Source organism: Chiloscyllium plagiosum, unplaced genomic scaffold, assembly GCF_037043375.1.
Source record: "Chiloscyllium plagiosum isolate Xiang-an unplaced genomic scaffold, Cpla_swu_hap1 HiC_scaffold_10, whole genome shotgun sequence".
In the NCBI taxonomy this organism is placed as follows: Eukaryota; Metazoa; Chordata; class Chondrichthyes; order Orectolobiformes; family Hemiscylliidae; genus Chiloscyllium; species Chiloscyllium plagiosum.
Genome location: NW_028270148.1, coordinates 49751852 through 49766324, shown reverse-complemented (window position 1 = coordinate 49766324; position 14473 = coordinate 49751852). Strand labels below are relative to the sequence as shown.

Sequence of the window (14473 nt, the reverse complement as noted above, 5' to 3'; positions counted from 1 at the left end):
ATAAACTAAGAGTTTAAGACCGAATATCTTCTCCTATTGCTTCATTGAAAGAACACGCAGGACTCGGCTCACACATCGAGGAAAGTAAGCTGGTAGATTGAGCCAAAGTCCAACAGGAGGTCTGGGTTTGATTTCTACCCAATGGAAGAAAAGCTATCACTCTTTAGTCTGTATACCAGTGACCTCTGTTACATAAGCATTTCAGGCTATTCTCTTCAACTGCATTTCACAGCAAAACTGTGCAATTCCATGGATTTTGGAGGTTGGGGGTTACGATATTAGGGTTGGAGGCTGAATAAAACACTGCATCACAGAAACAGAGCATTAACCTAAATGATTTATTGTCACTCAATGACTGCCCATTCTGCAGACTGAAGAAAGCAGAAAGTCATCCCTCCCATCATTTGGAAGCTGTCAATTTTGCAGCCCCATCTAATTCATTGGGTGACCACAGGACAATTTCAGGGTCAACGCGTGGCACCTAATTCAAACACATGCGACCATTCGAGGTTTGGAAATGAATTTCAACAACAGTGGGTTCTTCCAGGGACACATTGACTTGTGGCCACCTTATCATCCAATAAGCAAAAATTGTTTAAAAAGTTGATGGAAAGGAAAATAAAACACGGAAAAGACCAAAGTGAATATAAATAACGTGATTGTGACATGTCTAAACGAATTTGAAATGTGGTGTGGTATGTGGAACCAGATGGACAGGGACAGAGACAGGGTGGGAGAGAGAGAGAGAGAGAGTGAGGAAGGAAGGAAGGTGTAGATGCGCGCAGGAGCTGCTGGGGGGCGCTGACTGTGGCGAGCAGTGAGGTGCCGGAGGCGGAGGGAGACAGGCCCCAGGGCGGAGCGAGGCTGCCCTCAAGCTGCAAGTGGGCGCCTGGGCCCAGCTCCCGGGGCTGGGGACGGGACCGAACGGGATGTTGTTCGTCGGGTTTGTGACGAGGAGCGAGAGACGGGCACTGGCGGTGTGAGCCGGAGCCTAGACCGATCTCGGTGTGAGAGGAGGAAGAGGAGGCTCGGTCAGCGGTGGCGGTGGCCGGGAGGAGGACGAGGACGGGGACGGGGACCGGGGAAGAAAATGGCGGGGAGCTGCGCCAACTTGACGGCGGCGTCGGCGGCGGCGGCCGGAGAGATCATCCAGCTCAACGTGGGCGGTACCAGGTAAATAAGGAGCCCCCGGTTTGGTACTGACTGTCAGCTCAGTGCCATTCGGGTCCTGGTCCCATTGGGCTCAGCATCTCCCTCTTCCTGCTGTCTGTGTCACTCGGTAACTTATCATCCTCGCCCCACTCTTACCCATCTCCGTCCTCAGTTAAACTTTCACCGAATGGCATGAGTCTCCACAGGGCTCTCCCGACTGGGTGGTGCCCTCTGTTCTGAATTCATATCAATCAGCAAACCTTTGGCTATTGAAGGACCCCGCCAGCATTATTGGTTGGGGGTAATATTGTGAGGATTAAAGATCGATTACTGGCTCTTTGCAATTTTATGGTTTGCTAACGAGCTCAATGTTGTGGTGCCTGCCATCACTGGAGGAGAGCAACACGAGTCAATCTTCAGAAATAAGTTGGACAAAGCAATTACATATCAGTCGGACAGAGAAGTGGCCGGATCTCTAAACTGAAGAGATATTTATTCACTAATCATAATTGCCAAAAGTCATGGTGAGATTGCCTCTTGAACTGTTATAGATATATGGCGAAGTTAAACACAATGGGGCGACATGGTAGCTCAGTGCCTCACAGCACCAGGGACCCAGGTTTGATTCCAACCTCAGGTGACTGTGTGGAGTTTGCACAACCACCCTGTGTTTGCGTGGGTTTCCTCTGGGTGCTCCAGTTTCCTCCCACAGTCCAAAGATGTGCAGGTTTGGTGAATTGGCCATGCTTAAGTTGTCAGTTAGGTGCATTAGTCAGAGGGGAAAAAGTATTTGGGTGGGTTACTCTTCTGAGGGTCGGTGTGGACCTGTTGGCCTAAAAGGCCTGTTTCCACGCTGTAAGGAATCTAATCTAATCTTCAAGTGCTATTAGGTTATGAGTTCCAGGTCCCTACTCTTGTACCAAGAATACTTTACAAGTCAGAACGGTGTATGGCTTTGTAGTGGTAGATTTCAAATCCTTTGTAACCCTTTTTTTGTGTGTAAACTATTCATTTAATTGTGACTTTTGTTTTTGGCACAGCTGTACACATGGTATCTTAAAGAAGGTAACTTGTACATGGCATGTATGCTGGTGGCCTTGTCTTTTTAGGTGATAGAGGTTGTTAGAGAGGGGTAATGGAAGTTCAGCAGAGCAGGGTGTGGAAATGTTTTGAGCAGACATGAGAAATGGTAAAGCAAAAGGAGTGGAATTGGAGGGAGCCCCTTAACAATAACAACACAGTAAAGAGGAACGTAAAGAAAGAAACAATTGGAGCTTGTCAGAAAAATATGGCCATAATCATTAGAGATTTTAATGTACATGTATGTTGGAAAAATCAGATGGACAAAGGTAGCCTAGATGAGTTCATAGGATGTTTCTGAGATTAGCTGCAGAACATGCTGTTTGAAGAAAGAGGTTAGAGCACCAGGATATTACACAATGAGATAGGATTAGTTTATGATCTCATAGTGAAGGTGCCTTGGGGGAACAGTAATCATAATGTGACTTAATTTCAAAGAAAGGAATAGTCTGATTTTCATGAAACTTAAATATAAGCAATTATGAGGGCACAAATGCAAAGCTAACTAAAGTGAATTGGCAAATTAGGTTTTTAAGGAAATGTTAATAGAAATGTACTAGAATCGTAGCTGCCGTGTAGTGTGGAAGCAGGCCATTCAGTCCATTGAGTTCACGCCAATCTTCTCAAGAGTATCCCACTAAAACCCTCTCCCCTACCCTATCCGTGTAACCCTATAATTTCCTGTGGCTAATCCAACTAGCCTGCTCAACTGGACATTGTGGGCAATTTAGCATGGCCAATCCACCTAACCTGAACATCTTTGGACTATGGGAGGACACTCACAGACACTGGGAGAATGCTCTCCCCACAGTTGCCCGAGGCTGGAATTGAACCAGGGTTCCTGGTGCTGAGGCAACAATGCCACCATGCTGCTCCAGCAAAAATTCAAGGAGATATTTCAAAAAACACATATTTTCCAAAGAGTAAGGACATTTCCCAGAAATGGGCTCACCATCTGCATTTAAATGACAGAAAAACTGCAGATACTGGAATCCAAAGTAGACAAGCAGGGGGCTGGAAGAACACAACAAGCCAGGAATTCCTGAAGAAGGGTTATACCCGAAACATCTACTTCTCCACCTCCTGATGCTGTCTGGCTTGCCGTATTCTTCCAGCTCCCCAGCTTGTCTAATCTGCAGTTAATAGCAATAAAGGGATAAATTAAATACAAGAGAAAGCTAACCAGATTATAAAATGAGATAGTAAAAGTTTCTGTAAATATTTTAACAAGTGTTAACAAAGTTAACTGTAGGTCCTGTAGAAAGTGAGTCTGGAGAATTAATATTGGAAAATACGGAAATTGAAGATGAGCTGAACAGGTGTTTTGCATCAGTCTTCACTAGAGAGAATACAACAACTCAGAGCAGCCAAACACCAGGAAAAGGGAAGCAGGAGCACAGTAAATTTCCAAACACTAAAGAAGTGGTGTTGAGTAAATGTTTGGAGCTGTAGCCTGACCAGTGCCCAGGTTGTGATGATGGATTTCACTCTACAATCTCTTTTCAAAAAAAACGTGGCAAGTAAAATTCTTGATACATTGGTTGGATTTCCAAAGATTCATCAATTTGGGAAATGTCTCATTAGATTGAAAGATTTTGAATGTGGCTTCTTTCTTCAAAAAGGGAAGGAAACAGAAAAATGTAGGTCTGTTAGTTTACTATCAGCTGGAGGGAAAATGTGAGAAGATATTATGAAAAATGTTAGAACAGGGTGCTTGGATAAGTGCAGTTTAATCACATAATGTCAACATGGCTTGGTGAAGGGAAAGTGGTGTTTAATCAGTTATTTCTTGTGGAAGTAATAAAAGTTATGTGTAAAAGCGGGATTGGTTAATGTACAGTACTTAGATTTTCAGAAGGCATTTAGAATAATGCCACATCAAAGATTATTGTCAAAATGTAAAGGGCCAGTATAGGGGATAGCATGTTGGCATTGATAGAAAATTGGTTGGCCAACAGGAAGTGAAGAGGGAGCACAAATAGGTCTTTTTCAGTTTGGCAAGATATAACGAGTGGTGTGCTACAGTGCTTAGTGCTGGAATATTACCTGATTGCAATTTACATAAATTACTTGGACTGAAGTGACAAAGTATAATTGCCAAATTTGCAGATGAAACAGACAGATGCGAAAGTAAGTTGTAAAGAAGATGAGGCCCCAAAAAGTTAGTTATAGAGTGGACAAAGATCTGACAAATAGAGTGCTAAGTGGGAAAATGTAAAATCGTCCATTCTGGCTGAAGAATTTTAAAAATGCATGTTGTTATTGGTGAGAGAGTGCAGAACTGATATGCAGATGAATCTGGCTGTCCTACTAATTGAATCACAAAAGTTGACTATGCACTACAAGGAATAATTAGGAAAGCTAATAGAATCCTATTATTTAGCAATAGGAATTGGATACATTGATCAAGAAATTTTGGGTCAATTATACAGGGCACTAGTGGGGTTGCATATGGAGTACTCCTTAGTATTGGTCACATTTCAGGAAGGATGTAAATACTTTGGAGGCAGTTCAGACATAGTTAGTAGACTAAATGCCAAGAATGGGCAGGTTATCTTGTGAAGAAATGTTGGATAAGCTAGGCTTTTATCTACTGGAGTTTAGAAGAGTAAGAGGTGACCTGGTTAAAACATAAAATCCTGAGGAGTCTTGACAGTGTAAAGATGGACAGAATGTTTCTTCTTGTAAGAGAAGCTAGAACTAGGGGTCACTTTTTAAAAATCAATGTGTGCCCATTTAAAACATAAGTTTTAGGAATCCTTTTACTGAAAAGATGATGGAAGCAAAGTCCTTGAATATGTTTAAGATAAAGATGGTTAGATGCTTGGTAAGCAAGGATTGAAAGGTTATATTGGATAGGCAGGAATGTAAATTTGAGATTACGTGCTGATCAGCCATAATGTAGGCTTTAGGGGCCTAATTGCCCATTTGCTCCTTGTTTACATTGATATCTGTGTTTGTAGGGGTTGGCGAATCTTGTTAAAAGAGTCTGAATGGGATGATGCAGTGCTTGTAAAAATGAAATGCACTGCAACATTGGTGTCAGAGAGAGTGAATGTTCAAGATGCTAGATGGGGTGCTTTGACCTTACTAGTATCGAGCTTCTTGCATGTGGCTGTAGCTGCGTTCATCCAAGTGGTTGGAGAGAATTCCATCTCCGTTCTGACTTGTGTCTTTAGGTGGTGTTAAGGCTATATTTTAGGGAGTTAGAAGTTGAGTCATTTGCTGTATAGAACTCATCTGTTGACACTATCCTTGATTTTAAAGTCGTGACATTTATATGGCTGGTTTAGTTGAGCTTTCTTTCACCAGTACTGGTATGGCTGATAAATCTGAGCCTTTTCAGACAACAATAAACGTCATATAGAGAGGGAACTTGATTTTGCCAAAGCTTTTGATAAAAAGCCAGAATTTCTCCAGCAGAATGAAATCCATACCAGTGAACTTCTAAAAAGGATCTCATTGTCTGAAATAATGGCAGAATGCTTGTAAACTAAGTTGGATCAACATAAAAGTAGGTTGCTGGTGAGATGCTACTGGAAGAAACAAAAACTTTTGGTGCTCGATACTAAACAAGGTGTACCAAACAAACTGAACAGTTGATCTCCTTAAGGCATCCCTTGTTATTCATGGTATTATTTATTTGATGGCCCTTGGTGTTCTTTTATTACGAGTCGTCATCCTCCTATTGGAACGTTAATGATGGTATGGTTACAGAAACAATCAATTTAGGTTTTATTTAGAATAACATTCTCATACGTCAAATTATCAATGTGCATTGTGATGAATTTGGATAAAATGCAGTGATTTGAATGATAGTGCTTACAATAATGTGTGGAACAGCAAATAATTTTTAACAATATTTTCCAGGAGCTGAATTTCACAATTGGTTAGACATTGGGCGTTCACTCTGGAACACCATTTCACATTCTCTCCAGGTTTGCTTCTCATTCGTCAACACGCTATAAGGGTTCTGTTGAATGAATTTGGGTGTTTTCAATCCAGTTCAACATGGGATAAATCATAGGATAAGGTTTTATAATTGGGCAATAATTGACCTCCTTACTCAGATGCTACAGGATGGCTCGTGTGGGAAAAGGAAGAAAAATGTCATTGGTAGAAAAGTGCTTTTCTGAGGTTGGGCCTCAGGGCAGATGAAGAGTGTGCTTTACTAGTAACCTAACTATGCAATAAGCAGTGAGACTGGGTGACTTGCCTTGCAAGCATTCTGTTGTCAAATTCATATTATTTTTGTTCAAACTGAAATTAAGTCATAGAGCATTTTCAGTAAATATTCTCACTAAAACATTACTAATTAGCCAACACTATTCCGTACATGAGCTGAGCCTACTACAAAGTGGGTAGTGTTATATTAGTCATACATGCTGTGGAGCTTGGCATTAATGTTGAGTTCTTGGAAATCATCTCACGTAAGCACTATCTAGAACATTTTGATCAAAAGTTTTTTTTTTCACGCCTTTTGTTTATGACTTTTGAAACTGTGGGCTGCCACTGAGTTGCTTCAATGTATCTTCTTCCCTTGACTTGTCAGATCATAATTGTGAAAGATTGAATAATATGTTAAATGGGCACATTTTGATTGTTCAGAACACATTGTACTAACTATTGCACTAGTGCCATGTGACTAGTGTACCATCTCTATCAATTCTAATAGCGCTTCCCAGGCATTTTCCCATAATGACATCATTTTAGAACTTGAAAATTCCCATGACCCCATATCTGTGAGGCTGGAGTGGATGAGAAGTGAGCATTTTTAAGTAAATAGCACCAGTTTTCCAAGACAGGATTGAGAACTACAGAATAGATAGTTGAGCCATACCCATTAGATGGCTCAAAACCTGTTAGATTTAAAGGGGCTTCACAGCTTTAATACTCAGTTGGAACTCCTCCGCTGTCATTGCGGCCTTGGGGCTTGCGTCCACTCAATTTCAACCGGCAACTGTTTGGGATGTGCTGTACTATAAACTTGTAAGACGTTTTCTAACTTATCTATTTTATTAGAAAAATTATCAAAAAAACGTTCTTGATATGAGTCAATGTATGAATCTGTCAGTCATGTTAGGATTTTGATGTTTTTGCCTCTTGGGTGGATGGAATCTGGGTTTAAAAAAAATTCTTACCAAAGACTGCAGTTTAGTGATCTGGGCCTGCATCAGACATAAAGTCGAGCTGCTGTAGATATAGAAAGAAAATATATATTTTGGTTAGTTAACAAAGATGTTTGAGCAACTCTTTCCAGAGATAAGATCAGGAGACTGCAAAGCTTGAGGCACATGGTAATTTTATTCATGAATTTCACCGGTACAATACAAGGAGAGGCCAAAGACTTCGCTTGAATCTGGCCTCGACATGGAAGGTTCAATTACTCTCATAATCTGTGGTTCAGATTGGAAGAAAAGTCCATGACACTCTGATTTCAACTTCAAGTGAAATGTTTTTATACATTTCTCTTTTAACATTAACATGGCAGCACATTCTCATTCCACATGTATACTATTTTATGTAGTGCTGGGTTGTTCAACTATAATTGGATTCCCAGTACATCATTCAATTAGTAATCTTGTTGCTATGATCTGAATGGGGCCCCTTTTGGTGTGTGGGAAACTGAACTTTCCATGGTTGCTTTTGACCTTTTAACTCTCAACTATGATGTCTGCGTTTTGCTATTTTGTAAAGGGCTGTAAAGTTTTCTTTGAGATTTCTCACCGTTCCAACTCTCATAGCTGCTGTCCACATGAACATTAGGGAGCCCTCTCACTATTAGTTTTAAACCTTTCTTTCTAATATATTAGAAATTAATAATCACCTTTCTATAACACCTCAATCTTATATCAATAGTTATCTTGAAGAATTTTGATTAAAACCTGCTTGTTGTATTTATATCTAATTGATTAGAAAGAGACTTAAAAGAAATAAGTAGTTTGTATGAAATGTTCTTATCTTTAGGATAGCAAAACATGGGACCATTGTCAGCCATTTTTGCTGTATTGTCATGGGGCAGTCCTAACAAAAGATGATTACAAAATCATATGCAGTAAGTTAGTATGATAGAAGGAATAAGAAAATGAGTCAAATCTGATTTGTGTTTAAGAAATGTGTAACTTGTCATAATATCTTATTGACTGCTATTATAGGGAATATTTGTGTTGTAGTGAATAAAAGATACTTGACACAGTAAGTTCATAATGCCTAGCAGCTGAACGTAGTCCAGCAGTTAAAATCATATGACAAATTTGGTGCATATTCAGAAATAACATAAGAACAGAACTGTAGGGACAAAGTGTAGAGGGTCCAGCCAAGTGGTATAATCACTGGATTGTTAATCCAGAAACCCAGGTAATATTCTGGGGACCTGAGTTTGAATCTTGCCACGGCAGATGGTGGAATGTAAATTCCATATCAAATCTCTGGAATTAAAAGTCTAATGGTGACCATGTCTATTGTCAGAAAAAAAAAATCTTGTTCACTAATTCCCTTTTAGGGAAGAAAACTGCTACACTTACCTGGCCTGTATGTGACTCCAGATCTACAATAATGTGGTTGACTCTTCATTAACCTCTGGGAAATTAGGGATGGGCAATAAATGCTGGTGTAGCCATCCTCCTCATCCCATGGATGAATAAAAATAAGTTGGGTATATTTTATGATTGAACATGTCTTTGCTTTTTGTTTTATTTTGGTCTGGATTTGGGTAGTCCAGAAGCTTTGCTGGACTTAGTATTTTTTTTCAAATAATTGTAGTGCAGCATTTTGTTACTTCCCTGTATCTGTTCCTGTTATGAAAATCTCAAGCACCTTTTCAAAGTTGTTTTGCTTTCATTGTGAAAATATAAACCTTAGCATCAACACCTATGATTAACAGAGCAGATGTGGCTATCCGACATGTGAAGTCCCACAAGTCTCAGTTTTTGTTTATGCTTTTATTTCCTATACAGAACATATTTTAAGACTTTAAGGCTTACCATTTGCCAGTGCAAACAGATCTTTATTTTTCAATGTGAAATATTGGCTATTAGTGTGAATATTTATTTTTAAGTTTATTAAATAATCTGAGGCTATGATACAGACTTGTCAGCATAAAAACAAGTTTGATGCTATAATGTAAATTGTACATTTCTTGTTTATTCATAATGAGAATGAGGAAAAAAAAACTATGAATCTGAGATTGGTTCCCAATGTAGTATATATTTTTCTCAGTTTATTTTCAAAGAATGGCAGAGTCTTGTTAACATTTATTGCCCGTTTTTAATTATCTTGGTGGTGATGAGCCACCTTCTTGAACCACTGTAGTCCCAGTTATGTAAGAACTGCCATTCATAACACACACCATTTTGTGTCATTACCAATGAAGAGGTACATGTGGTTAAGAATGCCACTTGCATCACCTCTGCTGTACAGCAATTGTTAACCTAAATGCAGAACATAATATTGGGATGAACAGCATACTGTAATTTATTTTGTATTTCCTCAAACCTTTGAGTCTGCTTTTTTGTTCTCTCACTACCTCCCATTATGCTTTTCTCAGAAATTTACAAATAATCCTCCCAGGTTTGGGAATATTGAGATGTTTGAATTGTTCCCACAGCTGGTCTAGCAGAGCACTTGGCTAGCTCAGCATTCCTAAACTACCTGTCTTTTGAGCAGAGTCAAGTGCAACAGCCTTGACTTCAATTATATTAGGACAGTTCGCATTCATCCATGACCTTTTTCCTCATCTATACTTCAGGAGTAACATTGTAGTTTTAATTAATATTTGATTTTTCTCCGCACATTGTTGAATATTTCTGGCTATTTTGCCTCACCACACAGTTTTTTACCCTGATACATTTTTAATTTGGATCACCAAATGTTGGTTTGTCCTTGCTTGTTCCATGCACTTAACACTACTTTTATCTCGAAAGAGTTAATGGATTCATGAAAGTGTAGCTCTCTGGAACGATAGCGGCAATGAGTTGAAACTAAAACTTGTCATGTTATCCAGCAAATTAATGGTCATATCAAAAGATATTTTGGGGCGGCATGGTGGCTCAGTGGTTAGCTCTGCTGCCTCACAGCGCCAGGGTCCCAGATTCAATTCTGGCCGCGGGTGACTGTCTGTGTGGAGTTTGCGTATTTTCCCCATGTCTGCGTGGGTTTCCTCTGGGTGCTCTGGTTTCCTCCCATTGTCCAAAGATGTGCAGGTCAGGTGAATTGACCATGCTAAATTGCCCATAGTCAGAGGGACTGGGTGGGTTACTCTTTGGAGGGTCGGTGTGGACTTATTGGGTCGAAGGGCCTGTTTCCACACTGTAGGGAATCTAATCTAATCAAATATGGTAGGTTGGCTCAGTGGTTAGCACTGCTGCTTCACAGTGTCAGGGACCCGGGTTAAATTCCAGCGTCAGGCGACTGTCCGTGTGGAGTTTGCACATTCACCCAGTGTCTGCGTGGATTTCCTCTGGGTGCTCTGGTTTCCTCCCACAATCAAAAGATGTGTAGGTTAGGTACATTAGTTGGGATAAATATACAATCGTATGATAGTGGAATGGGTCTGGGTGGATTACCCTTTGGAGGGTTGGTGTGGACATGTGCCAAAGGACCCCTATCCACACGGTCAGGATTCTATGATTCTGTCAAGGTATGAGTATGTCATAGCATTGACTACATGCAGTAGCACCACTGAATCCCCTATGTTGGCAACTCTGTACAGTATTGACCAGTTAGGTTCGCTGCTATCCCTAATTCTCTCCAAAGCCATGTGATTGAAATGTCAAAATGTATAACATGTATTCCTCCCCACTCAGAGTCATAGAGATATACAACACAGAAACCGACCCTTCAGTCCAACTTATCCTACATTATCTAGTCCCATTTGCCAGCACTTGGCCCATATCCCTCAAAACCTTTCCTATTCACATACCAATCCAGATGCCTTTTCAATATTGTAATTGTATCAGCCTCCACCACTTCCTCTGGCAGCTCATTTCATACATGCACCACACACTGGATGAAAACGTTGCCCCATAGATGCCTTTTAAATGTGGGCGGCACAGTGGCACAGTGGTTAGCACTGCTGCCTCACAGCGCCAGAGACCCGGGTTCAATTCCCGCCTCAGGCGACTGACTGTGTGGAGTTTGCACGTTCTCCCCGTGTCTGCGTGGGTTTCCTCCGGGTGCTCCGGTTTCCTCCCACAGTCCAAAGATGTGCAGGGTCAGGTGAATTGGCCATACTAAATTGCCTGTAGTGTTAGGTAAGGGGTAAATGTAGGGGTAGGGGTACGGGTGGGTTTCGCTTCGGCGGGTCGGTGTGGACTTGTTGGGCCGAAGGGCCTGTTTCCACACTGTAATCTAATCTAATCTAAATATCTAATCTAAATCTTTTCCCTCTCACCTTAAACCTCTAGTTCTGGACTCCACCACCCTGGGGAAAAGACCTTGATTATTTATCCTATCCATGCCCCTCATGATTTTCTAAACCTCTATAAGGTCACCCCTCAGCCTCCGCTCCAGGGAAAACAGTCCCAGCCTGTTCAGCCTCTCCATATAGCTCCAACCCTGACAACATCCTTGTAAATCTTTTCTGAACCCTTTCGAATTTCGCAACATCCTTCCAATAGGAAGGAGACCAGAATTGCACACAATATTCCAGAAGTGGCTTAGCCAACGTCTTGTACAACTGCAACATGACCTCCCAATTTCTGTGCTCAATACTCTGCCCTTTCTTCCATTCGGTTTCACTTACATTTGGGAGATTACAACCTGTAAGCTTGAATGTGGATGTCTCTTCAGTCTGCTGTTGGTGATAGCCAAGAATTATCTTTTTTCCCACTTGCCAAACTAAACTATGGTTTGGTTCCTAACCCCTTGTGTCCCAGAGACTTGTGCATCTACCAAATCATTCCAGAACATTGTAGAGATTCTGTTCATTAAATTGTAAGTATTAAATCGTAATTTCTACTCTAAGGTTTAGTACCTGCTATTTCTGAATAATATTGTTGAGCCAGGAGGCCTGGTTTCAAATCCCACCTACTCCAAAGGTGCGCCACAGCACGCCTGAACATGTTGATTTGAAAAAAGAAATACCCGAGTGACACTGTTAGTTATTTGTCATTTCTGGCTGAAAAAAAAATGATGTGGCTTTGCACTTAACAGTAGGATATCCTACTGACACCAAAGTACAGTCAATGGAATTACTCTGAAGCCAAAGTATAGTTAGACTAGTTCTATAATTTGTATTTGCCTAAGTTAATTTTGTATATTTATACAGCCAGGTTATTCAATGTTCTTTCTGTCCATTCTCACTTTCACTACAATGCTCATGATGCTGCTTTACCAATATATTAGAGTGTATTATGGACTCTGACTGCAAGTATGCAATTTGTTGATATTGAACTTTAAAGAATATTATTGCACCATTTCTGCCACCTACAAACAGACCCCACCACCAGAGATATATTTCTCTCCCCACCCCTATCTGTGTTTTGGAGAGGCCATTCACTCCACAACTCCCTTGTCAGGTCCACGCCCTCCCACCAACCCATCTTCCCCTGCAATGGCAAGAAGTGCAGAACCTGTGCTCACTTCCACTCTCACCTCTGTCCAAGGCCCCAAAGGATCCTTCCATTTCCAACAGAAATTCACCTGTGCTTCATCGAATGTCCTCTTCTGCATCCGTTACACCTGATGTGGTCTCGTTTCCATTGGGGAAACAGGATGCCGACTTACAGATTGTTTAGAGAACATCTCTAGGATACCCGCACCAACCAACCCCATTGCCCTGTAGCTGAATACTTTAACTCCCCTTCCTACTGCACCAAGGACGTACAGGTCCTGGGCCTCCTCCATTGCCAAACCCTAACCACTTGAAGCCTGGAGAAAGCATGCCTCAACTTCCACCTTGGGACCCTCCAACCACATGGGATCGATGTGGATTTCACCAGTTTCCCCATTTTCACCTCCCCCACCTTATCCCAGTCCCAAATTCCCAACTTGGTACTGCCCTCTTGAACTGTCCTACCTGTCCATTTTCCTTTCCATCTATCTGCTCCACCCTCCTCTCCAACCTCTCACTTTCACGCCCCACCCCCACCCACCTCCCATTATCTCTCAGCCCCCTTGGCCCACAAGCCTCATTCCTGATGAAGAGCTTATGCCCAAAACGTTGACTCTCCTGCTCCTCAGATGCTGCCTGACCATATGTGCTTTTTCAGCAGCACTCTTTGACAATGATATGCAGTCCACACTTTCACAAAATACAGAGGAACCTTGATTATCGAGTATCATTATCCAAATATCAGATTATCCGAAGGAGATCGCGAGGTCCTGACAGAAACATTGCATCAAAGAGCTGTTTCATTACTGATCGCGCCTTTTGTTTACAATGATTAAAAATGACCTCAGCTTACTGAAATGCTGCTGAGAACAGCCCTGGACATTGTTGGGAGCCCAGGAACAGTCTCCAAATGACTGACCTCCCACCCCCTCTCTCTCTCTCTCTTTCCCCACACTTACGCTGGAGTTCTACATGGTGTTATCCTAAATCCCCATTCCCCAGATAATCTCTACAACATTGTCCTGTACAGGGCATAGTGGGAACTTGACAAAAAGTTGCAATAAAAGTCGTGTGTGTGTGTGTGTGTCTGTGTTATGTGTAGCTGTGCATATTTGCTATATGGAGACTCACCCCCCCTGCCAAAGGCAGCAGCAGTCTTAATATTGGTGCTGCCAGGGTGGGGAATGGGGAGGTATTGGACACGGGTTTTTTTTTTGGAGGGTTGCGAGGTTGTGGGGTGTCGGATGAGGTTTGGGGGGACAGATGGAGGTCGCGGTTGGATGGGGTTTGGGGACGGGGGGATGCGGAGGCTCATGCGCGGTGTGCTGATGCCTAGTGTCCTGAATGGGGAGCGGACTGACCAAGTGCTCGCTGTGTCAATCCCACTGAACTGTTTTGGTGGGGGGGGGGGGGGAGAGCATCATCAATGCTGCAGGTCCCTTACATACAAGTGTGTGTCTGCTCAGAAACAAACCCTGAGACAGAGACAGCGAGCAAGGCAGGCAGAGAGAAGAAAAAGGAAACTTTAGAAATCTCCAAGCCCTCGAGGAGAGGTATTGAATCAATTAACCAAATAATCAATTAACCGAATACAGTAGTGCGCGCCCATCTTGCTCGGACAGTTGAGGCTCCTCTGTACAGAAGTGGCCTTCCTGTGATATTTTTTATAAAATAAATTATTTAATAGTT

At 41.8% G+C, this 14473-nt stretch overlaps 1 protein-coding gene across 1 annotated transcript in view; it reads left to right on the top strand.

Moving 5' to 3' along the window:
• The first annotated feature begins 1070 nt into the window (after positions 1-1070).
• The window catches only part of kctd3 (potassium channel tetramerization domain containing 3), a 71514-nt gene continuing 58111 nt past the window's right edge, over positions 1071-14473 (top strand). The window contains exon 1 of the mRNA XM_043695807.2: positions 1071-1173. Coding sequence (XP_043551742.2) covers positions 1091-1173 — 83 coding nt within the window. The 5' untranslated portion in view covers positions 1071-1090. The remainder of the gene's footprint in view (positions 1174-14473) is intronic.